We start from the raw sequence: 23,963 nt of genomic DNA on the forward strand, positions 1-23,963 counted from the left end.
CTCCAACAGCTTCAGGTCCACATTGGATGCTAGAGGCCAGCCTGGACAGCCCCCAAGTCCAAGATTAAGAAGGTAGGAGTCTTCCTATAGTCCCAGATACGGGAGTGGATCAGAGTAATTTTCTTTTGTGGAAGAGACTGCCCTATTGTTAAGGAGCTCCAGAAAAAATGGTTATTTATCTTACAGTAACTGTTGTTCAAGACGTGTTGTGCACATATACATTCCACTGTAGGTGTGTGCACACTCAGTGCACTCAAGCTGGAGATTTTTGCCAGCAGTACCACCTGGCAGAGCATGTGCTCCTTCTCTTAGGCAATGGCATAGAAGAGGCGCCGTCGCCGTCTCCTTCTCCATTCCTTCCTCAGTTAGGACTAGCGGGGAAGGTGGGAGGGTCATGGAGTGTATATGTTCTTCGAGATGTGTTGTGCACAAGTTACTGTAAGATAAGTAACTTTTTTCTGAGTGATTGTGCACATATACATTCCACTGTAGGTGACTCAACAACAGTTCCCTTTCAGGTGGAATGACTTGAGATCTAAACACCAATTTGCCAAAGCCGGCGCCATGAGAGGCTTGCATGATGGCATAATGTGTAGAAAAGCTATGACCATGTTGGTGCCTTCCATCTTTCAACAAAGGTTACAAAGTGTCTTGGAGAAGATCTGAAGCAGTGGTTCTCAAACTTTTGTACTGGTGACCCTTTTCACACAGCAAGCCTCTGAATGCGACGCCCCTTATAAAAAAAACACTTTTTAATATAATTAAACACCATTATAAATGCTGGGGGCAAAGCAGGGTTTGGGGTGGAGGCAGACAGCTTGTGACGCCCCATGTAATAACCTCAAGACCCCTTAAGGGATCACGACCCCCAGTTTGAGAACCTCTTATCTAAAGAATCTAGTACACTCCAAATAAAATGCCAGAGCTCTATGAACATCCAATGGAGAGTTTCCTCGGCCTGAGAGGAATAGGATTTTGTGAAAAAAACTGAAAGGTTAATGGTTTGATTTAGATGGAAGGCTGACCTCCCTCAGGCATAAACTTAGGATGTGTATTAAGGAACACCTTGTCCTTAATAAAGACTGTAAAAGGAAAGTCAGCAAGAAGAGCTTTAAGTTCTGAAACCCTCCTCATGGAAGTGATTGCCACTAAAAATGTGATCTTCATAAACAACACAGACAGTGAAGTTGTCATCATAGGCTCAAAGGGGGACCCACGAATCTAGAGAACTACATTTAAATCTCAGACACAGGAGGGTAAGTATTTAACTAGGCCTTTTGAAAATCTCAACACAAGAGGATCAGAGAAGATGGAAAATCCATCTATTGGCAGATATGCTGAAATAGAACCCAGGTGAACTCTCAAAGAACTATCTGAGAGGCCTGAGGATTTCAAATGTAGGAGATACTGCAGTTATGCACGAACTGGACTGTGACGTGGCAATATTTTGTGGGACTGTGCCCAAAGGGGAAAATCTCTTCCACTTTGATTTGTGTGGGGTTCTAGCGGACCTTTCTACTACTCACCAAGATGGTCTGGACCTATCGGGATCACAGTTTCTCTTGCATATTCAACTAGAGATTATCCATGCAGTAAGGTAAGTGCAGAGATTCACCCTAGTTCTAAGCAGAAGATCTGCCACTAGTGGTGAAGTTCTCAGTGAACAGATGGAGAGGCAACGTAGATCCGTGAACCAACAATGTCTTGGCCATGCTCGTGAAATGATGATCAACAATGCTTTGTCCTGTTTCAGCTTCCTGAGAATTCTGGGAATGAGAGGAACTGGAGGGAATGCATATAGGAGCAGATTGGACCAGAGAAGAAGAAATGCATCTATGATGGAACAAAGGCCTAGGAACTGCAGGCAGGTATACACTGTTCTAGGGCCATTGGAAAGGCTGCTATAGTTCTATACCTTTACACTGGGAAAGAAGCCATGACTATTGAGGTATGCCCCTCTTAAAGATATACATTGAGTGGGTTGCACTTGAGACCTCTCCAAATTTAGTTTCAGATGTAGACAAATGACGACTTAATGACAGGCATCTGATAACTCTGATGTTGAATCTGGTCTCTTGATGCTGCCCACATCAGCCAATTGTCCAGGTAAATGAAAGTTTGAATGCCTAAATGACAGATGTGCTGCTAACACTGACATACACATGGTGAAGACCCTTAAAGCTTATGACAAACTGAAAGGGAGCACTATGTACTAGTAGTGGTTGGTGCCTACCACAAATTGAAGGTAATTAATGTGGGAGGGACGTATCACAATGTGGAAGTATACATCTTGTAAAATCGAGGACAGCTACCAATCTCCAGGGAAGAAGCGAGGGTGACCATCCTGAACTTAATCTTTCTGATGAATCCGTTCAGCTTTCTTAAGCCTAGAATAGGATGGAAGCCCCCAGATTTCTTCAAAACCAGAAAGTATCGGGAATAGAAGCCTTTCCCTTCATGTTGGTAAGGAACTTCTTCTATTGCTCCCAATTCCAGAAAAGACCACAGCACTTGAAGTAACAGTCTCATGAGAGGGGCCCTGAAGAGGGACGAGGAACGTGGGTTGCTAAAAGGAACTGGATAACATATCCCTCCTTAACCATGACCCACTTGTCTGATGTAATGTTTTCCCAAGCACGGTAAAAAAAAGGATAGACGTGACTCAAAAGGAGATATTGTTGATATACTGTCTTCAAACAAAATGTCAAAATGACTGTTTTGAAGATGTCTGATGAGAAGGGCCCACTACATTAAAGACAGCTGTTGACGTCTAGGAGATCTTGGTCTCTTCTTAGGGGGATATTGAGGTCTGTATTGGAGAGAGGGTCTAGTGCAGCAGTTCTCAAACAGTGGGTCAGGACCCCAAAATGGATCGCAATCCCATTTTAATGGGGTCACCAAGGGTGGCATTAGACTTGCTGAGGCCTGGGGCTGAATCCCAAGCCCTACTGCCCAAGACCAAGAACTTCAGCCCTGAGTGGCAGGGCTCAGGTTACAGACCCCACCCTGGGGCTGTCAGGGCTGAAGTCCTTGGGTTTCGGTTTTGCCCTCCCCCCCCACACACACACACGGAGCTCAGGTTTTGGCTTTGGGCCCCCCATCTGTGGCCTTCTCCTGTTTTTCTCTCTTGTGCCCACCTGACCAGGATAACAGCCTTGCATGTGACACATTGTTTAGAACCAGGGATTTCTTCATAGTAAATCTTCCAGGTAGTAATAAAAAGTATATATAACTATACTATTCTACACTATATAGGCTAAACTACACTTATTGAATCACTGTAACAACTTTATAGAGAGTTTTCTAAAGCTGGTTGACCAAAACTAAGGCTACATGGAGCTCCAGCTCTTGCCACAAGCAGTGAGAAAGTCAGAGGAAGGCGATGAACATGCCCCTTTTATGCCCTTGCCTGAGACCACGAGGAGAGCAGGGGCACATGCGCTGACTAGTGGTACTGCTGGCAAAAGTCTCCAACTCAAGTGCATTGCGTGCGTGCGTACACACACACACACACACACCCCTACAATGAAATGTAGGTGCGCACAATCACTTGAAGGAGAACTAGGGAATCAGTTCCAATAGAACCAAAGCTTGTACTGCCACCTGAGCACTCTCACTTAGTGATTTTTTTCCTCCTCCAAAGGAAAGGAAGAAGGGGTTCTAGATACCTCCCTCTCTTGTTTCAAGACCACAGAGAGGATTAGGACCTGTGGGGTAATGCTTCCTAGAGCTATCAGATAGATCCTCTGCAGCCACAACTTTGCCATGCTTCTTCTAAGCTTAACTGGAGAGGGAAGTATATTGATACCTTGTACCAACAGACCTTCTGATCCTTGCTGGTCAAATTCCTTTGCCTTGATTCCTGCAATCTTAAGTATATGGCTACCTCCACTATCTCTTAGTCCCTAGATGGGTCATGAGACAAACATGGGTCCATCATAGAAACTGAGGTACTGGAAGCCTCCGAACCATAAGACTTGATTGCCAAAATCTCTTGCAGTAGGAGAGCCTGTAGGCAGTTCTGCCTTTTTTCTTGTCCTCAGGCTCAAGATCTTGCAGATGGAATATGAGGAGGGACAGTAACACTCCCCAAAGACAGGAGAAGCAGCACGAGCACATGCATTTGAGGCTGGAAAAAAATGAATGGTCAGGAATCATCCCTATTTAAAATTACATCTTTTAAGCATGTATGCTGCTCATACCCCACTTAAAGTTAAAAGAACTTGAAATAATCCCACTTACAGCACCCAACTGTACTGTCAACAGATGAAAGGGTTAGGTCTTCAGATGAAGGCTATGCAGCAGGAACAGATAAATCATGAACAAGAATTCACTTATGCCAATGTCTCAAAACACACAAAGAGAAGCAATACAGAAGTTATTATAACTTTTGCTTATTATAAGCAGAATGTGGCTTGAACATGTTGCTTCCTAGCTTGTCATGAGACGTCAGGTCTGGGTACCAAGTAGAGAGGGAGAGATGTGAAAAGTAAAGATCTGGGAGGAGCACAAGAAAGTAACAGTATATAGACCATAAAAACTACAGAATTATGATTTTCCTTTTGCCCGCCCCCAACACCCAAAAACAATGACATTTTCACCCTTTATACTCACCGTTGGTACATATTCCGATGGGAATTTGTTTGTTGTGTAAGAAATTAAGAGACATGTTTTACCAACAGCACCATCACCCACGACCACACATTTAATTGTCTGCATAGCTGAAGTCCGTTAGTATATCAAATCCAATTTGAATCTAAGGGAACAAAAGAAAATATTTAGATTTTTTGCTTACTTTCTCACAGAAAAGCACCAAGTGTCATTATCAACCCAGTTTCATCGAGCAGTCTCAACTACAGAATGAGCATCTTCGATCACTGGAGCCCTCTGGCCAAGGTAGCCCCACACTCTCAATTTCACACAAGCCTCAAATAGGTCATAAGAAACTGGTTAATACACTAGGTAATTTTTAGCCTTAGTCCAGTGGATATTTTCTATTCAGCACACCTATTGGTCAAGTTATGGTATCAGCTGGCATCTTGCCTCCAACTGGTGACAAACAGCATGAAGAAAAAAAGTCCAGAAAGCAGCTTTCTGGGAAGGGTGTCCAGAAGTCCATATCACTTACAGATGCGGCAATGCAAATTAACTGACGAGTACAGGGTTGGGCCACAACAAAACTAACTTAGGCTTTGTCTACACCAGTGGTTCTCAACCAGGGGTCCGGGTCCCCAGGGGGCTACAAGCATATTTCAGGGAGTGTCAAAATAATCCAGAGAGCAAGGCCAGTGTTAGACTCACTGGGGCCCAGGGCAGAAAGCTAAAGCCCGAGCCCCACTGCCTGGGGCTGAAGTCTGAGCAACTTACCTTCATAGTGCCCCGTGTCATGGGTCCCCAAGCAGTTGCCCTGCTTGCCACCACCTACTTCGGCCCTGGTTTTTAATCTACTGGATATGCAGAAAAACAGTTGTTGTGGCACAGGTGGGCCATGGAATTTTTATAGCATATTGGGCAGGGCCTCAGAAAGAAAAAGGTTGAGAACGGCTGGTCTACACGACCACTTTTGTTGGTAAAACTTTTGTCAATCGGGGTGTGAAACACACACCCTGACCGACATGAGTGTCACAGGCAAAAGTGCTGGTGTGGACAGCTTTGTGTCGGCAGCAGAGGCTCTCCTGACAGGGAGAGCTTTCAGCAGTACAGTTGTGCTGCTGTAAAGTCTGTAGTGTAGACATAGCCCTAATTTGGTTGTCAATGTTACCTTCTGCTTAGGCAGTTTCTGTCAATTATTTCAATTCAACCCAAGTATTTTAATGCAATCTGCATTTTTGTAACAAGTTATTCTCCATCCATGTGACAGAAGTGAAGAATTCCCAGTTTTTCTTCAAATGCTTTATTTGTCTTCAGAACAAATCTGGAAATTGTTAGACATTTTCAGTGGTTGCTAAAAATAAGGTTTGCAATAGAATCCTCACTGCAACCTTATCTTTTGAGCCATGGGTGCATAAGAATTAAGCCAATTTTAGGAAATGGTAGCAAAGAATTTCTCAGAACAAGATATAAAGCACCATCTGGCATTTCACTCCTTCAGCACTGCCATTTATACTGCTCTTTTCATACATCTTAAGCCCTTCACTATGGTGAAGACTTATGTAGGCATGGTAGATAATGTCATTAATCCTCTACTCCATGTCATACTTTGGCTAGCACCAGAAAAAACAGGAATTTGCTAACCTATGTAGACGTGGTAGAGTAAGAAGCATACGTAAGCTGCAAAAATTCCAACGTCTAATCTGATGCCACATCTTAGGGAACACACTCCATTCATGTGCCCAATACTTAGTTTCAATAATCTGGCCCCCCCAGGAGAGTGCAGGGTTAGTGTATTTTCAAAGGACAAGTTCTTGTTCAAAAGGATTACTGGTAAATGTAGTCCTTTCATTCAGGTCAATTTGACTACATATTTGAGGTAAGACCAGTGATCAGAGAAATATTTAATGACCTACACAATCTCACTTAATATTTTCACTACATTCTATGGCACTTGCATACAAAGGCAGAGTTTAGCATTTAGTTATAAGAACAAGGAGTACTTGTGGCACCTTAGAGACTAACAAATTTATTTAAGCATAAGCTTTTGTGGACTAAAACCCACAACTCACTTAATCAGATACATGCAGTGGAAAATACAGTAGGAAGATATATCACATATATACACACACACACACACACAAAACATAAAAAATGGGTGTTGCCATACCAACTATAACGACTGTAATCACTTATAGTATGACTGAGGGACAAGAATAATGTTTCAGAGAAAAAAAAAAACAAACATGTCAGTGAAAAGCAGACAAGATGGAGACCAACTCAGTCCTGTTTTAAGAAACAGGATTCTTATTTTAAAAAAAGGGAGAGGGGGAGTGTTTTAGAGCTGTGATACTCAGACCTCAGCGGTTCAGAAGCCAAATTAGCAATCAGCATTACCCGAAAGAGCCACAGTAGTGTGAATTCATTGTTTCATTTACTATAATACTATATATTTTTAATATATAAAATTCTCACAGCAAATTAATAATTTAGTGCAAGTAGATAACTTAATTGGTTAATAACATAGTAAAAGCACAGTGTTTTAATATGTCTCCTGCAGGTCTTTGCAGCACGCATTAAAGAGCCTCAGTCTGAGTATCACTGTTTTAGAGAAACTGATCCATAAGAAGATAGGGGCTAGACTACACTACTTTTAAAATGATTTATGGTGAATCATTCATGCTAGGATGCAGAATTGCACTAAAGACATAAGGATTCAGATGCAATCCCCATCGGTGGCAAGAGCAACACCATTGCAGCTGCTGGCAATACTATAATATACCCGATGCAAGAAATAGCTAAATATTCATGTGCTTAGTTGTGGGAGAAATAAGGCAAAAGAAAGAAGTTGAAGGTCAGAGAAGATAAGGGGCAAAAGAAAGTTGGTTAAGAAGTGAATTGAGCATAGACTAAGCTTTAGTGAGAATTACTGGTTCATTTTATTCAATTTCTACATGAAAATGGAAGGAGTATAGAACTCCAACTAAGTTACCCAGTATATTCAAAAGTGACACCAGGTCACAACTAACAAGCTCAAATACTAAGGGTAAACCAATTTAAAACAGATCTAAATTATGAATATGCCACACTAACTCTCCAATGGGATCCATTCAGGAAGATAGGCTGATCTGTATTTTTTGGTTGGATTTGCTATAGGGTAGGCTCTCTCAAGCTGTGTGGCCAAGCTGCACTGGTAGGGAGTGGAGAGTATCCGGGCGAGGCCTGGAACTCACTTCCTGTTTTCAAGAGGGTAAGTTAAAAATGTAAGTTGATGCATGGGCTTCTCAGATTTTTGTACGTTTGTACCAGCTTTAGTTACCCACCCAGTCACCCACCCAGCAGCACTTCCTCTGCAATGACTCTTCTTGGCCATCTTTGGGAGTCACTACAATACCAGCACTGAGAACAAGATAACTCTCTTCTCCACTCTATGTGCTCCACTTATTGGTGACTACAGCCAGCCTGCAATCATCAGAAGGAAACTGTAGCACATGGGTCGGCAACCTTTCAGAAGCGATGTGCCGAGTCTTCATTTATTCACTCTAATTTAAAGGTTTTGTGTGCCAGTAATGCATTTTAATGTTTTTAGAAGGTCTCTTTCTATAAGTCTATAATATATAACTAAACTATTGTTATATGTAAAGTAAATAAAGTTTTTAAAATGTTTAAGAAGCTTCATTTAAAATTAAATTAAAATGCAGAGCCCCCCGGACCAGTGGCCAGGACCCGGGCAGTGCGAGTGCCACTGAAAATTAGCTTGCATGCCAACAGCAGGCATGCCATCGGTTGCCTACCCCTGCTGTAGCAGATAGCAGCTCCCAGGCCTTAATCTCCTTTATCTCCCACTCTGTTGTTCTCCCCTTGGAACATTACCCCAAAATTTCACTGAAGGCCACTTCCAATTTTAGTTTGGATAGGTTTTTCCACAACTAGGAATGCTAAACACACACAATGACACTTTGTAACAAAATGGATGAGCTTCTTATTGTTTAATTATAAACTTTATAGCTTCAGCCAATATGAACATGGGGCCTGAACTAATCTCCTTTGACAGGAGAGTGAGGTGTGATAGCAAAGAGTTTCAGAATCACTTGCTCTAAAAGATACCAAGTGCAATAATTAAATACAACAGGGAACATCAACAAAGATACACAAAAAAGGAAATTCCTTTGTGGAATTTAAACCTGTAACTGAATCTTTCCAAGTAAGTACATGCCAAATAACCCCTTTTCAATAACATGTATAAAATACTCCCAAATACAGTGGTGTCCTTTTAAAGACACATTCAAAAGTCCTTTTTTTTTTTTTTTTTTGGGGGGGGGGAGAAGAGGGTAAGGGCTGGTCCCCACTTAGTCCGGACTTCGGACTAAGGTACGCAAATTCAGCTACGTTAATAACGTAGCTGAATTCGAAGTACCTTAGTCCGAACTTACCGCGGTCCAGACGCGGCAGGAAGTCTCCCCCAGTCGATGCCGCGTACTCCTCTCGGCGAGCTGGAGTACCGGCGCCGACTGTGAGCACTTCCGGAATCGATCCCAGAACATTGATGGCGTGCCGCCGGACCAGCCGGTAAGTGAAGACTAGGCCAAAGAGTCAGGTTTAAGGATTTATCCATGCTGGTTATTGTCCAAAAAATCTTGGGCCACAATTTTTTTTGAAAATCATATATACATTTCAGCTTTTAAGGCCATATTTAGGCACCTAAATAAATAAATGGCCCGATTTCCAAATATAGATTTAGGATCTTAAGTTTAGACCTCCATTTCTGAAAGTCTTACCTGACACTTAGTGTAAGTCTAACAAAGGAAAATTAAACATTATCTTCAGATTAAAAAAACAAAGAGTGCATGCACACACACACACACACACACACAGATTAAGAGGAAAAAGAATAATCTAGTCCTACACAGGATACGAGCAAATTCCTCACACCGAATAAAAAGTGCATCATCTGCTGAGAAAAGCAGGAAAATACTTGTTCATACTTTTATAGATAGTAAGTACTTCAAGGCAGGAACAGTGTCCGTGTGTGTGTATATCTAGTAGGATGGGGTCCTTGGGTGTTATTAACTATAATTAAGATGAAATTTATATAACATTTCCTTCCTGTGTTTGCCTCCTCCCCATGTTTTCTACCCAGTCCATCTCTCTATTCCTTTCCTTTTTACTTAAGGACCATTTCTATCTGCTCTATGAAGTACATAGCACATTATAAATAAAGTCTGTCCCCTTAGCTCAGCAAAACTACTAGATTCCTACAGAAGGAGCTTCAGTGGTCAGGAATATTAAGTGTCACTTAGTTTCTACCAGCACACAAAACAGGTTGATGCACAGCTCAAAGAGTTACAGAAGTAGATGCCTTGATTTCTTATTTAAGCACAGTCTCTTATCAGTAATTAAATTAAAATGCAAGTTTCCTGATTTACTTCCCAATTTAAAACAAAAAAGCTAAAAGGTTCCTAAAGCAATGTAGTCATCCACACATTGCAGACTTGTTAAAATATTCTCTAGTTCAACCACAAGTTATTGGGATCATTGCAAGAATTAGAAGGCAATTCTATGGGCTGTTAGCAAAAGATCAGACAGACGATCACATCCCTTCTAGCCCTAAAATCAGAAGCTATAAGCTATTAAGTTTTTACCTTCACATATGTAGTATAAGCAATTAAAATTTATATGGAAGACCTAGCTTTTCCATTTCCAGCCTTGAGTCTAAGTTTGGTAACTTACACTTGCATCAATGCCTCTTTTTTAGGTTAAAATGTACATACATCTATCTAGCCTGAGGAAACGGAGCCGTCAAATTTGTGTACACATCCGGTATTAGTTTCCTGTTGAGCACCAGCTGCATCACAGCTTCCTCTTTTATGGAGGATGTAACCGCGGCCGTTTCATTGCATGGATTGGCTGAACTTAAAAGTTCACTACAGGTAAATAACTGCCTGTTGGGAACTGAGAACTTATTTAATCAAGCTCTTTGGGATATCAAAATTCATTTGCAACACAACTCTATTACAAGATCTGAGATTAAGTCACAAATTACTCAAGTAAGGAATTTGCTTAGTGAGGCATTTTGCTTGTTGAATGCTCATATTTAATAAGTCCTCATTAGAGCAAAGTGAAACTATTTTTGAAAGTGGTTTCAGATGCAAAACTATGTTTTAAATGACTTCATGGCCTATTTACAGCATTTGTATTACTTTTCTAGAAACCAAGGCTAAATGTGCTTCATAATGCATGGAATCAGGGACACAGTGGAATCACATGGATCCCAATTCCACTCATACTGACCTCCCTTGAACACTTTGACCCTTCCCAGAACGCAAGTATTAACCAACAGTGTTAACTATATAATTGACAGATTCCAAGAAATTAATGCACTGTTAACATTACTAAAGTTCATATTTTAGTTTCCATTTTCAATAAAAAATACAAATTCAAAGCTATTTACATGTAGAATCTACAAGTTCGAGCTGCCTTATTTCTGCTGAGCATGAGACTTTCCTATGTCTATTAGCTAGGTATTTAAGTAGCACAATTAGTAACTTGGATTGCAATGATGGCAAGACACTTAACTCAGAGTACATCTCTAATGCGCCCAAAAAAAAAAAAAAAAAAAAAATTGTATTCCTAACTTGAGGTGAAACAGTAGTGAAGGCAACTGCTTTTAACTCTGGTTAGCAGCTCAAGTTCAACTCTCCCCCCATTCCCTATAAGCTTTAACTTTAGCTGCTAAGGAAAGCTAAAAGCCAAGGTGCCATGTCTTCACTGCTATTTAAAGTCAAGTTAGCTAACCTGAGACAAGCACACAACCTCTTTTTGAAGTGAAGCTATACTCTCAGTTACTTTCTGTACTTATTTTGAAAGTTCACAAAGTAACCAAAGAGCATCTTACCTGAAGACTTCTGATATTGAAGTTTTGCTTCCAGTTTTGCATGGAAAAAAGCTACCTAAAAACACAAGTACATTTTTTTACCTCTGTTAATTCAAACTGGTTTAGAGCTAATTTGAGCAAAATTCCCTTTCAAAAGTGACTTCTAAATTGAGACCAAGCATGGAAAATTTCAGCAGCTTACAAGCACCTACAAAAAATAAAAATGAAGGTTTATCTTCATCACCAAAACAGCATGTGTAGTAAAATGGCACACAATCCCATGTAAATGCTTGTTCACAGTGCCTTAAGAAACTGATATTATCTTCCTAATTTCCATCCCACCAAAGACGTTACAGGGATGGGGACACACACCACCCCCATTAACTTGTTTATTTTTCAAAAAAATAAGCAAGTAATTTCAGGTTGTACACATTCCCTCCAGTCTCAATTTTAGTCTCCCCCTCCCCCGCCTTTTCTTTTGTTAAAGAGATTTCTTTCTGCCTTACTGCTGTGTGAAAGGTTGAGGAAACTGACCATAAATGAAGTGCTGTTAAACACAAAGTATATAAAGTGAAAAATAAAATGTTTTGCCTCTTAAGTTTAGTGATATTCAGTGTTACTTGCAATAACAGTAGGTAAAAATGTCAGATTTATTAATTTTGTGCCCTTTTACAGTTTGTGGATGTAATTATTTGTTCACCAATTCCAATACCTATTCACAACTTTTTCAGCTAGTCTGTAACTGGTTAGTTGCTTGGCTGGCTCTTGACATTGTTTGGGTCTGCCTACCCCACGATTAACACTATTAGTAACCATGAAAGCTAACAGTGTTTAACTTTTGCCAGTGCCCTACTCTGACACACTGGCTTCCTGTCGCTGGCTGAGCACACATTTTTTGAAGCATGGATAAGACCATGCCCATGTAATTGGTTTTGACTGATCATCCTTCCTCTCAGCTCTCTGTCCAGTGGATGTCCCAGAATATGTGCTCTGTGTGTGTGTCTTCTAGGCATTCTATCCCACCACAATGCAGTATTGTAATCTGTGAGATAACTAAAGGCCCATCAGTAAAATGACAAATTATATTTGCCTCCTTCTTTGAGTAGCTGTAGTGTCAGATTTCACTCAAGTGTATGAAAGGAGGATAGCACAAAAAGTATCCTGAAAGCATCAGACTACTTAAAAATTTGTAACATTGTCAAAGACAACCAACTCAATTTGAAGAGGGCTAGAAACCTGGCCAAAAGCCAGACTAAAGAGAGAGGTTCCTCTCCATGCAGCCTAACCGCAGGAAGGAAGTGAAGCAGTTGAGAGTCATACCTCCCTTGCGCAACACCAGGTGCTGACCATTCAAGTGCTGTGGTGAGCATGGACCTGATAACATTCAGAAGCTTACAATGCTGTTGGTGACTTATCCCAAGAGTAGGTATATGCAGAGGCCCCCCTAAGGAAGAAACAGCAATTACTGAGGCCAGAAAGTGGAAGAGGAAATCTTAGAACTCGAGACCTCCTGCCTCCCAGTTTTGTGCTCACTACCCAGCGGTTCTCAAACTGTGGGTCAGAATGCCAAAGTTGGTCACGACCCCATTTTAATGGGGTTGCCAGGGCAAGTATTAGACTCGCTGGGGCACGGGGCTGAAGCCCGAGCACCGCCACCCCGGGCTAAAGCCCAAGCCCAAGGGCTTCGGCCTGGGGCGGTGGGGCTCAGGCTCTGCCTCCCCCCCAATCTGCCCAGGGCAGCGGAGCTCAGGCTCCACCCTCATACCCCCACCGGGGGTCATGCAGTAATTTTTGTTGTCAGAACAGGGTCGAGGTGCAATGAAGTTTGAGAATTGCTGCATAAGCTAAAGAGGCCTTTTCTCAACCAAGAGCAACAGCAATTCTTACAAGACCATGTTTCTGATAATTGCTTAAAAATCTCTAAAACCCACCTCTGTGGAAGGTCAGGAGAAAACGGAGTTAAGCTTATAGTGCAGGAGGATCAGGCACTTCCACAGCATGGACACACTGCACTTGGAATGTCAAACCTGCTGAACTCAAACCAACTCTACTGCACATGAGCAAAGGCTTAAAAAAGCAACCAAATCAAGACTGATTTTTACCAAGCAACTAGAAGACACTTCTTAAGGGCTATTCCCATGCAAAATTTCAATCTCCTTCACCCAATTCTATCAGCCTGAAACGGTTTTAAAAATAAAAAAATTGCAGATTTAAGTAGATTGGCCAGGGGAAGAATTTTCCCATTAATTTCACAAAAACAGAAGTATTTTTGCTTATCTTTTCCAAACAGAATTTCGCTATTGGACAGAGACCGGGCATAGTAAATTTCAGTTTGAAAGGTGGTTAAAAAGGAAGTAACTAAGACAACTTCAGCTGTTGCCACAGCTATATTATATAGCAATAGAAGGTAGATATGGTTCTGAACTGAAACAAAAAAGTTGAAACCACGGACAGCTACACTCCTAATCTTCTCTTGCCTTGTCTATTCCCTCCCACTTCTTGTTACATTGATTTGTTATATTTGGTCTTATTTCTTTTGCAAGCTTTTTGGAGCAGTCATAACATAACTTTGCCAATATTAAGCAAAAGGACACTGGCATTTCTAGATTTAGTTACAGTGGTGTAAGTTTTCAAAACACAGAAAAGGCCATGCCACTTAGCATAATGGGGCCCAGATCCCGAATAATGCCTCTGGAGATACTATGAAACAAATGATGTTTCACAAATGGTATGTGATCAGTTTTCAATTTTATTGTCTATTCCTTAAACAGTTGAAAGGACCATGTACAAAAAGTGGGATGCTCACACAGTGATGGTGTGGTAAGAGAGCCTAAATAGAACAGAAGGTAAAGTACCAGCAGAACATCAGAAATTCAGAAGTGTTGATTTAAAAACCTGTGTGTGTCTTTCTTCTACCTTTCTAAAAAATGTAATAATGGTATCAAGATCTCTCTCTCTCTCTCTCTTCCATCTCATTCCTTTTCATTCAGAAGAAGGATCTGCATGGTGACCTGATCATCAATTGAGGATGCTGTGTCCAATTTGGAGATTTAAACTGCTTCTCTTTAAAGTGGGAATCATTAGCAAGAGACAGAGAAGCAGCAATTCAAACAATTAAATATTGGTATCTCTAAAATTCTGCACCTTGCTTGCATCAGTTTAACTTTACTGTGTGTCTAGGGACTAAAGGTGTGTGGACTTGTTTTTTTCCACCCAGCAATTCAATGAGCTACAGGATATGTAGCAGAAAACCGCAGACCATCTCCTGCCTTAAACTAAGTTCTTCACACCTCTATGCTCTTCCCACTGATTTTAGACATTTATACCCACACTACTGTAGGGAGGGACGTGCAAGAAGCTGTAACATAGGCCACAGAAGGCCTTATAAAGCAGCAGCAGGAGATGGACTGTATTCCCATATGGCTGTGCAAACTCAAGACATCCACAGTTCTGCACCAAATTTAAACCCGACAATACACATGACACTCAGTTTTAGAGTCTGCTAAAGTATCAGAATTGGTGGCAATTCCCTCTCACTGATTCCTTTGGCTAACACGGCATATAACCCTGTATGGGTTATATGCCATGTTATGGCTGGGATTTTCAAAGGAGCTTAAATAAATTAGATTCCCAACTCTCCTTGAACTTCAATGGGATGTGGGTGCCTAAAGAACAGAAAGTCATTGACAAGTTGTTGATATTACAAGTTAATTAAACAAAATCTATCTAGGCTACTGTTATTGTAATGTTAATTATAGCAGTGGTTCTCAATCAGGGGTACACGTATCCCTGGGGGTACGCAGAGGTCTTCCAAGGGGTACATCAACTCATCTAGATATTTGCCTAGCTACATAAAAAGCACTAATGAAGGCAGTATAAACTAAAATTTCATACAATGACTTGTTTATACTGTTCTATATACTGAAAAAGTAAGTACAATATTAATGTTCAAATTGATTTTATAATTATATGGTAAAAATGAGAAAGTAAGCAATTTTCAGTAATATTGTGCTGTGACACTTTTGTATTTTTATGGCTGATTTCGTAAACAAATAGTTTTTAAGTGAGGTAAAACTTGGGGGTACGCAAGACAACAGACTCCTGAAAGGAGTACAGTAGTCTGGAAAAAATTGAGAGCTATGGGCTTATAGTACTGTTAGTATGTATGTTATGAGGTTCCAAGCAGGGATCAAGGCACATCTTTCTGATTTGTAGATCTGCACACATTCAAATGCTAAAAAGTTAAATTTAGAATATTTATGGGTATGGCTAACAAGATCTAGGACATTTTAGTTTTGGTACTAGATCAAATGTCTAGCAGGAAGAAAGACTGCTATACTGAATCAGACCAGCAATCCATCTGGTCTTGTATTTGTCTCCGAAAGTGACCCATATTAGATATTTTACTGGAAGGAGCAAAATATTCCATAATGGATACTTAAAGAACTAATTCTATAAGCATGTGACTCTATATCAGTTCCTTTTCAATTTATCATTGTTTTTGTACTAAGAGACTGGACAAATAAAAAGCACCCAGATTACCTGCTCTATACTATTCATTATTTTGTACAATGATTATATCTTCTCTGATCTCCTAATCATTTTACCTTCCTCATTTCTAATTTTCTCTGTGCTTCTAATCTTGCAAAAGAGACCATTTTTAAATGATCTGGTTGTCATATTGCCAGCTACATTATTTATTACTACAAATAATTTCAAACCTCAGCAAATCAGGGATATTTCATGATCAAAGTCTAGTTTCAGATTTTCTGGGGGAAAAAAGATTCTGGGGAACCTGTCTGGAACAAACTGTCACTTTAAGGCAAACAAATTTATTCTAACAACATGCCAACCATACACCCAGCTACAAGGTAATCAGACTAAATGCATCAGTTACAGGTCATGAAAAACACAACCATAAGACATTACATATATGCACATACAGCTCTGTCAAAGTTTCACCATATAAGCAAGTTAAATCTTGGACATGTTCCATCTTGCATCAGAAGCAATGTTTGTCACCATTCTCTGTTCAATTACTCAATGCAGAGACTTTTAAAACAAGGTGCTCTCTTTACAAAGAATGGTAATAATGGAAATATTGATCTACTGGTTCCAACACGCTGAGTCAATTCTGTGCTCGTACATGTATAAATCTTGTACATGTCAATATGGACTTTTCTATGCTAATTTTTCCTTCACCACACTCAAAGGAAAACAAAGATTAGCATAAGCTGCCATTTTACAAGATTGTACTTTGAAGTTTGCCATATTCACGTATTTCCAGTGACCAAAAGCTTCAGATAGAAATTTTAGGACACTAACAAAATAATTTCTATTTTATTATGAAAAAGTTAATCCTTTACTGACTGAAAACGATAGCTCTGAACATTTATAAATCTACTGCATTATTCTAAGCAGTACCATGATATTTCTTGACCCATTTCTCAAACCCACTTTCCAAAAAACCACCCACCCACGACTTCCTGGGCACTTCAATCTATAATGCCATACAGTTTAAATGCACCTCATTTTCCCAGAAGCAAGCCATACCCACAGGTAAACCTGAGACAAAGGACTCAAATGGCCAAACTAAACTATTTCTGACTGTATTACTGTCAGCCAACATGGTTTCCTCAATGTGGTCTTGTTTACATTATGCTTCTGGCTTAAAAAATTCTCAACTTTGTTAACACTACATCCAGTGGAGTTTCACGAGTGTCACTGTAGACAAGGCAACAGACTTCATACCATCCTTTTTTGAAGATCTGCTCCAAGAATTTTCACCATAGAGCACTTTGAATAGTGGCTACTGCTTGGACTCTTGCCCTTGCTAGCATTTCCACTGTTGTACTACTAGTAAATATACACCAGCATGAAGTTTTTCACACACGAAAAAGGGCTAATGCAAGTACAGTCTGAGTTGCCAAAAGAACACTTATAATACAAACAGGGGGTGGGGGGTTGCACACAACAGTAGTTCATATGTATCACTTTCACAATACATTTGAGATTTGGGAGGAGTAAAGGGGATTTATAAGTGATCTAGGAGCCTATCCTCCAAGCAGCACTGAACCTTATTCTCTTGTAGCTCTAGCCAGAAACAAAATGACATGACTATGGAAACAGTTAAAAAAAGGACCAAAAATGTACACTGTATTGGAGGGAAAAGTACGCTATCCTATGTGCACCTGCTTTTACACTACATGAGATAGCCCATGACTGGGCTGCAAGGGAGAACAAGGCAAAGAAAACGGCTTCCACGGACAAATTATAACTCAGATGATGTCAATGACTATTTTTGAATTAAGAAACGAGGTTAAATGAAACTACTGGTTCTTTTTACAGGAACTCTATTAATGTTGCAGCTCAAGTGGATCAACTTTAAAATATCTAGGAAGGAAGCTACTTTCATTCATTCTCTTTTGTTCATTACCTAAGTAAAAAACAATCCTGCAATCCCTTTAGACAAAAGAGTATTCATATATTCTAGGGCATTACAATGGACCAGAAGGCTAAACCCATAACATACAAGTATACCAAAAAGTTAATGTCATATTACAGTTAAAATATTCAATGAACAAGAAGCAGGAAATGAAAAGATAAAGCTGGTAAAGTACTATTAAGCCACCTCTTCTCTGCACAAGTGTCATTAGGTGGCTGATGCATGATCTGTGGCATCTACCTTAGAGAAAGACAGGATGGTTTCTGTCCCTTTTACACATCTAGCTGGTCATAGCAGTGAATTACTGGAAATCTGAATTTAAGGTCATAGCAGTGAAGTACTGGAAATCTGAATTTAAAGTTCAAAAGCTTGTATGTGCAGCATATGCCAGGAAATAGCCAGGGGCTGAGCCCTCTGCCCCCAGGAGAGTGGCAGTATTAGCCTTCCGTGTTGGGGGTGCAGCCCCGTGAGCCCACTATAACTGGTTTAATACAGAGGCCTGCGCGTTTGGCTCCCTGCGGATTGCTGTCAGCAGGATGGCAGTGCAGACCCAAGGCGGGCTGAGGCAGCAAGGCGTGTTCCTCCCCTACCACCCCCCCCCCAGACCGGGATAGCAGGGGGCCGCCGGAGCCCCTCCCCACGCCGGGAGCGGACACGGGCGCACGGCAGGCGCGAGCGCCCCGGCCCGGCGAGGGGAGGGGCGGGGCGAGCGGAGAGGCCGGGTCCCACATCCCTCCCTAGTGCTGTAAAATGTCGGCGGCTCGGCACAAGCAGGAAGTCGGCGCCGCGGGGGAGGGGGGAGCGAGCGAGCGCCCCCCCGTATCCGCCCCCTGCCCTCGGAAACACCCGCCAGCTCCCGGGGCCCGGAGATCGCAGCCCCGCCCGCAGACAAACGGCCACGGCCCGGGGGGCCCAGATCCCCGCTGCTCCGGGGGCGCGCACCGAGCGCGGCTGAGCGAACACCCGGGCCTGGCCCGCCCGCTCCCCGTGGGAAGGGCCCCCAGCCTCGCGCGCGGGAATGCCCGCGACCCCCCCCTCCATGGCGGGCGCGGGGCTGGGCCCCCCCGGGATTCGCTGGGTCCCGTTCCCCGCCGCACTCCCTCACCTCAGAGTCTCCGCCGGGCGTTGGCAGCTCTGTGCGGGTTCGCCTGCGCTCGGGAGCAGGGGCACGCACGCTACGTCACCGCGCACGTACGGAGGGGCCGGCACAAGAGAGGCTGTAGCTTGGGTCCGCTGAATAGCGGAACTTCCTGGCCCCGCCTCCCTGCGCGCCTTGCGGAGGTAGCTCCGCCCCCAACCCCGACCTTCGGTCCCGCCCCCCGTCTGTCCGGGAACGCCCAGTGCACGCGGCACCTCCCCATCCCCCTGGGTGCCCCATCGCACCTATTGCCGCCTCACCCTGCCCCATCCCCCCCAGGCGCCCCACTGCACCCATTGCCGCCTCACCCTGCCCCATCCCCCCAGGCACCCCACTGCACCCATTGCCGCCTCACCCTGCCCCATCCCCCTGGGTGCCCCACTGCACCTATTGCCACCTCACCCTGCCCCATCCCCCTGGGTGCCCCATCGCACCCATCGCTATAGAGCAGTGGTTCCCAAACTGGGGTTCGCAAAATGTTACAAGGGGGTTCTCAGGAAAAAATTCCCTAACGGCGGACAGAGCTGTCCTTAGGGACCCCGGGCCGCATGGGGCCGGCAGCCCAGAGCGACTGGACTTCCAAGAGCTAAGCAGATCAAAGCAAGCCTGTCTATCACACTGAGGAGATTTAAACTTCAAGACTCCTTATAAGAAACATAGGAGCCTTGTCTTATAACAGGCTTATTCAACGTGATACAAGCTACGAAAGTGAGATCTTGGAAGAGCATTGCCGTTTTCATAATGTAATCAAAATACTGTAATGATAAATAATAATTAATAATAAATAGTGTGTAATAAGCATGTCATAAAAACAAATTGTGTATTTCCAAGTTCATTGCTTTTATAATTTATACTCAGGAAATATTCATTTTTAGGAGGGGGTTCGTGAGACTTGACATTTTAGTGAAAGGAGTTCACAGATTGTTAAAATTTGGGAACCACTGCTATAGAGCCCTACTCCATCCCTTTGGGCGCCCCCATCACCACAGTGCCCTGCCCCATCCCTCCAGGCACCCCATTGCTGCCTCACCCTGCCCCATCCCCCTGGGCGCCCCATTGTGCCCATCGCTATAGAGCCCTGCTCCATCCCTTTGGGCGCACCCATCATCACAGCGCCCTGCCCCATCCCTTTGGGAAGGGGCGGCTCTATGTTTTTCGCCGCCCCAAGCACAGCAGTCAGGTGGCCTTCGGCAGCACGCCTGCGGGTGGTCCGTTGGTCACGCGGATTCGGCGGCGTTTCTGCAGGTGATCTGCCAGTCGCTGCGGAACCGGCGGACCTCCCGCAGACATGCTGCCAAAGGCTGCCTGACTGCCACCCTCACAGTGACCGGCAGGCCGCCCCCGGCACACGCTTGCTGTGCTGGTGCCTGGAGCTGCCACTGCCTCTGGGCTCCCCATTGCCAGAGCACCCTGCCTCATTTCTCTGAGCATCGCTTTGTGCCTGTTGCTAGCCTGTGGCCTCTCCATCGCCCTCTGTGCTGTTACCTATTCCTTGCTGTTTCTCTTCTCTCTCCTGCAGCAGCAAAGCCAGTTTGGACACTGGAGGGCAAAAGAGGGGGCATTATTTACTGTTAATTATTTTACAGCACCACCCACGTGCCTGGCCCTGGCTCAATGGTGCTTCTCATCCAAGCTGTAAAAGTGACATGAAGAGTGAGGGGACAAACAGTGGGAGGGGACAGGCCACTGTCATCTGCCAGATGTTTAATCACCATGGTGCCTTGGCCTAGCTTGAATACGGTTAGATGACACACAGGTTAAATCACTGGTGACTGGGATATGCTCCCATCCTACCTTTACTAGTGATAGTGCAGTGGGTGGTCTCGTGGTAAGGGCACTAAACTGCGACTTGAGAGAGCAGTTAAAAATTCTGCTTTGCTACAGTTTTCTTTTGTGGCCTTGGGCATGTCACTTAGTCTCTCTGTGCCACAGGAAATATTAGCCCTGCCCTACCTCACAAAGGTGGTGAAGAATAAATATAGTAAATATAGTGAGATGCTCAGAGCCTGCAGTTTGACACTGAACTCCCTTGGAAGTTAGGGGTCTAATTACCTTTGAGGAGCTGAGCCTGAGTTTAAGTGATTTACCAATGATAACACAGAAAGTTTGTGGCATATCAATAGAAACAAAGCTGATCTCCAGCAGGTTCTTATCTGGTAGTAGAATGGCTTAGCCAGTAGGTGACAGCACCCATCCTATTGGGGTTAATAATGCCAATACACTTGTGTGCACAATGCTCTTAGTTATGTAAGTGCACAACACTGGTCTTGGCCTCCTTTCTCAACTAGGGAGAGAAACTGAATGAGTTAGGAAGGAAGCATTGTGCTCTACCAAACCTAGACTTTAGTTTTACTGGTGGGTCAGACACTAAACAGTCAGTAACTTTTACCACTTTAGAGCACCTCCTGAAGCAAAGACAGGCTACACATGCACATCCTGCTTCGAAGCGCATTCACAACTCAGCACTTGTCAGATATGGACTGAATGACACATGGGTCCAAGAGGAGCCCTGCACTCAGTCACTAGACACTTTGCAAGTCCCAGGCATGTGGATAGAAAATGGCATTCTAAGTGTTTTGGCAGAGTTCTAGATTAGTAACCCAAGAATAGCATCTGCTGGACTCCCCCAGGCTCACTCCCCTGAAGGAGGCAGCAGATGAAAGGTGCCCTGGAGGTCCTAGTTTCTTGAACCTATGACATGCTGCCCCCCACCCATGCATCATCATCAGGGATTCTAGTTTTCCATGATAAAAATCCCCAAATTCTCCAATAAAAAATAAAAATGTTTTTAAACAATTAAAATAAAATGCTGAACTTTAGTTTCCCTAGCCACTATATAGGTATCTGTCAAATGCAATGTTTTATAGTTAAAAATTGTAAATATAAGCTGACAGCCCAAGCCCCAACAATTCTCCCGTTTATCCAAATTTTTGATGATCTGATCTCTGTCCCAATTAGATCAGATAATCCGGGTTCCACTGTGTATGTTTTTATTTTTTCACAAAATGTAAAAATGAAAGATTCTCTGTAAAAATGCCCATTCCACATTGTTCCATGGCAAACAGATTTCTAGGATCCTTGATCATCAGGAGAAGGTGGAACCTGCTCAGCTGACAGGAAGAGGGGCCATGCCAAGAATAAGGTACTTACATATTTAGTTATTTAAGACCACAACTGATTTATTTCACTTTCTGCAGTGCCCAGTTAGGTGCTCTGGGGACACATCCATTCAATCCACATACAGTGGAGGTCTAGGGTCCCCAACATACTTCTCACCCAAACCCCAACTCTCTAGGAAAGGTGATGAGAGTTCTCTTAGAAGCTCAGCCCTTAGCCACCAGGAGAACAAATGGACCTTGCAATATGATCTGAAGGGCAACAGATTCAAAACTTTAGTAAACTGAAGCAGGGAGCAGATTCCACCATTGCAGCCCCCTCTCTGAACATCCCTCCATCTCCCTTCTAATTAAATGGGTTGGGGACACAGGTGCAGGAACTAGGGGTGCTGACATACCCTCTGGTTTGACGTGGTTTATATATATATATATAGTTTACAGTTTGGGTCAATGGCTCGCAACACCCCCCTATAAAAATTGTTCCAGCACTCCTGGGTGGGGAGGATTAAGCTTCGATGTCCCGGATGATCTGGGCCACTGGGGCTATAATGGGGGACAGGCACATCTTGCAGGTGTTCAGGACAGAATCCATTTAAGGCTTTCTAGGTTAAAACCTACACTTGAAAGGGGCAGCCAGTATCTATAAGAGCACAAAGGTAACGTATTCCTTTTAAGAGCCACTTCAAAGCTCCCTGTGAATTAGAGCAAACTACTCACATCAAGAAATGCTCTATGCTGCCACCAAATGGAAGCAGTGCAGATTCACCAAACTGGCCACTATGGCAGGAAATTGTGCATAAGCTGAGAGGGGAACCCAGAACCTTTTCTTTGCTTCCTGCAGAGTCAGTGCCTGAGACTTCAAATGCTCTTTCAGGCATAGCAACCTCCCACCTATTTAAATGTTTCCCCAGGGCTGAAAACAACACTGGAAATATTTTAATATTAATATTAACTGCTATAGGTCACTGCAATTTATAACCAGAGCTGGCCAGCTGACTCTCCCACTGGGCTGGCTGTCCCAGTCCATGTGACATTCCAGCCAACAGAAAGGATGCTAAAAGTGATTCCTGTGCAACAGGCAAAGAGATCAATACTCTGTTATATAACTGCCTACTTGAAATAACTGAGGCTCTTTTTACAATGATTAAACCTTTGACTGGAATTTTTTGTTGTTGTTGTTGTTTAAGATGATTAAGTCACCAGGGCAGAGACCTAGTTTCCCTGTGTGTACTGAATGTCATGTGCACTTCATCTCTATAGAAATAATATCGCATCACCCATAATAAAGTTGGAGACAAGGAATAGTTTGCATTTTAGTCCTCGGGCTCTGAAGGTGGCATTAACAAATTAATGACAGGTTTCAGAGTAGCAGCCGTGTTAGTCTGTATCCGCAAAAAGAACAGGAGTACTTGTGGCACCTTAGAGACTAACACATTTATTAGAGCATAAGCTTTCATGGGCTACAGCCCACTTCTTCGGATGTATCTGAAGAAGTGGGCTGTAGTCCACGAAAGCTTATGCTCCAATAAATGTGTTAGTCTAAGGTGCCACAAGTACTCCTGTTCTTTTAACAAATTAAGATATTTTAATTCAATTCTCAATTTCTATTCTTTGGTACTGAAATATAAGTGAGCAGCTGAGAACAAGAGAAAATACCTTCACTAAGTCGCCTCCTACCCCTCCTGGAAATCCCAGAGACTTTGAGATTTAAAACCAGTGTTTTGACTCGCTGTGCTTAGAAGTTATGATTCATGTGAAAGTAAACCCAACAAGCAATGGGAATTGCATAATAAAAAGGTA

General features: G+C 42.9%; 1 protein-coding gene across 2 annotated transcripts in view; it reads right to left on the minus strand.

Annotated features, from left to right (window-relative positions):
- The window catches only part of CDC42 (cell division cycle 42), a 38,535-nt gene extending 19,417 nt beyond the window's left edge, over window positions 1-19,118 (minus strand). For both annotated transcript variants that reach the window (XM_034753105.1, XM_034753106.1), the window contains exons 1-2: window positions 19,015-19,118; window positions 4,615-4,756 (exon numbers count right to left, since the gene is read on the minus strand). In XM_034753105.1, the coding sequence (XP_034608996.1) occupies window positions 4,615-4,719 (105 nt within the window). In that variant the 5' untranslated portion in view covers window positions 4,720-4,756; window positions 19,015-19,118. The remainder of the gene's footprint in view (window positions 1-4,614; window positions 4,757-19,014) is intronic.
- Between the last annotated feature and the right edge of the window lie 4,845 nt (window positions 19,119-23,963).

Source organism: Trachemys scripta, chromosome 19 (assembly GCF_013100865.1).
Source record: "Trachemys scripta elegans isolate TJP31775 chromosome 19, CAS_Tse_1.0, whole genome shotgun sequence".
NCBI classification, from domain to species: Eukaryota; Metazoa; Chordata; order Testudines; family Emydidae; genus Trachemys; species Trachemys scripta.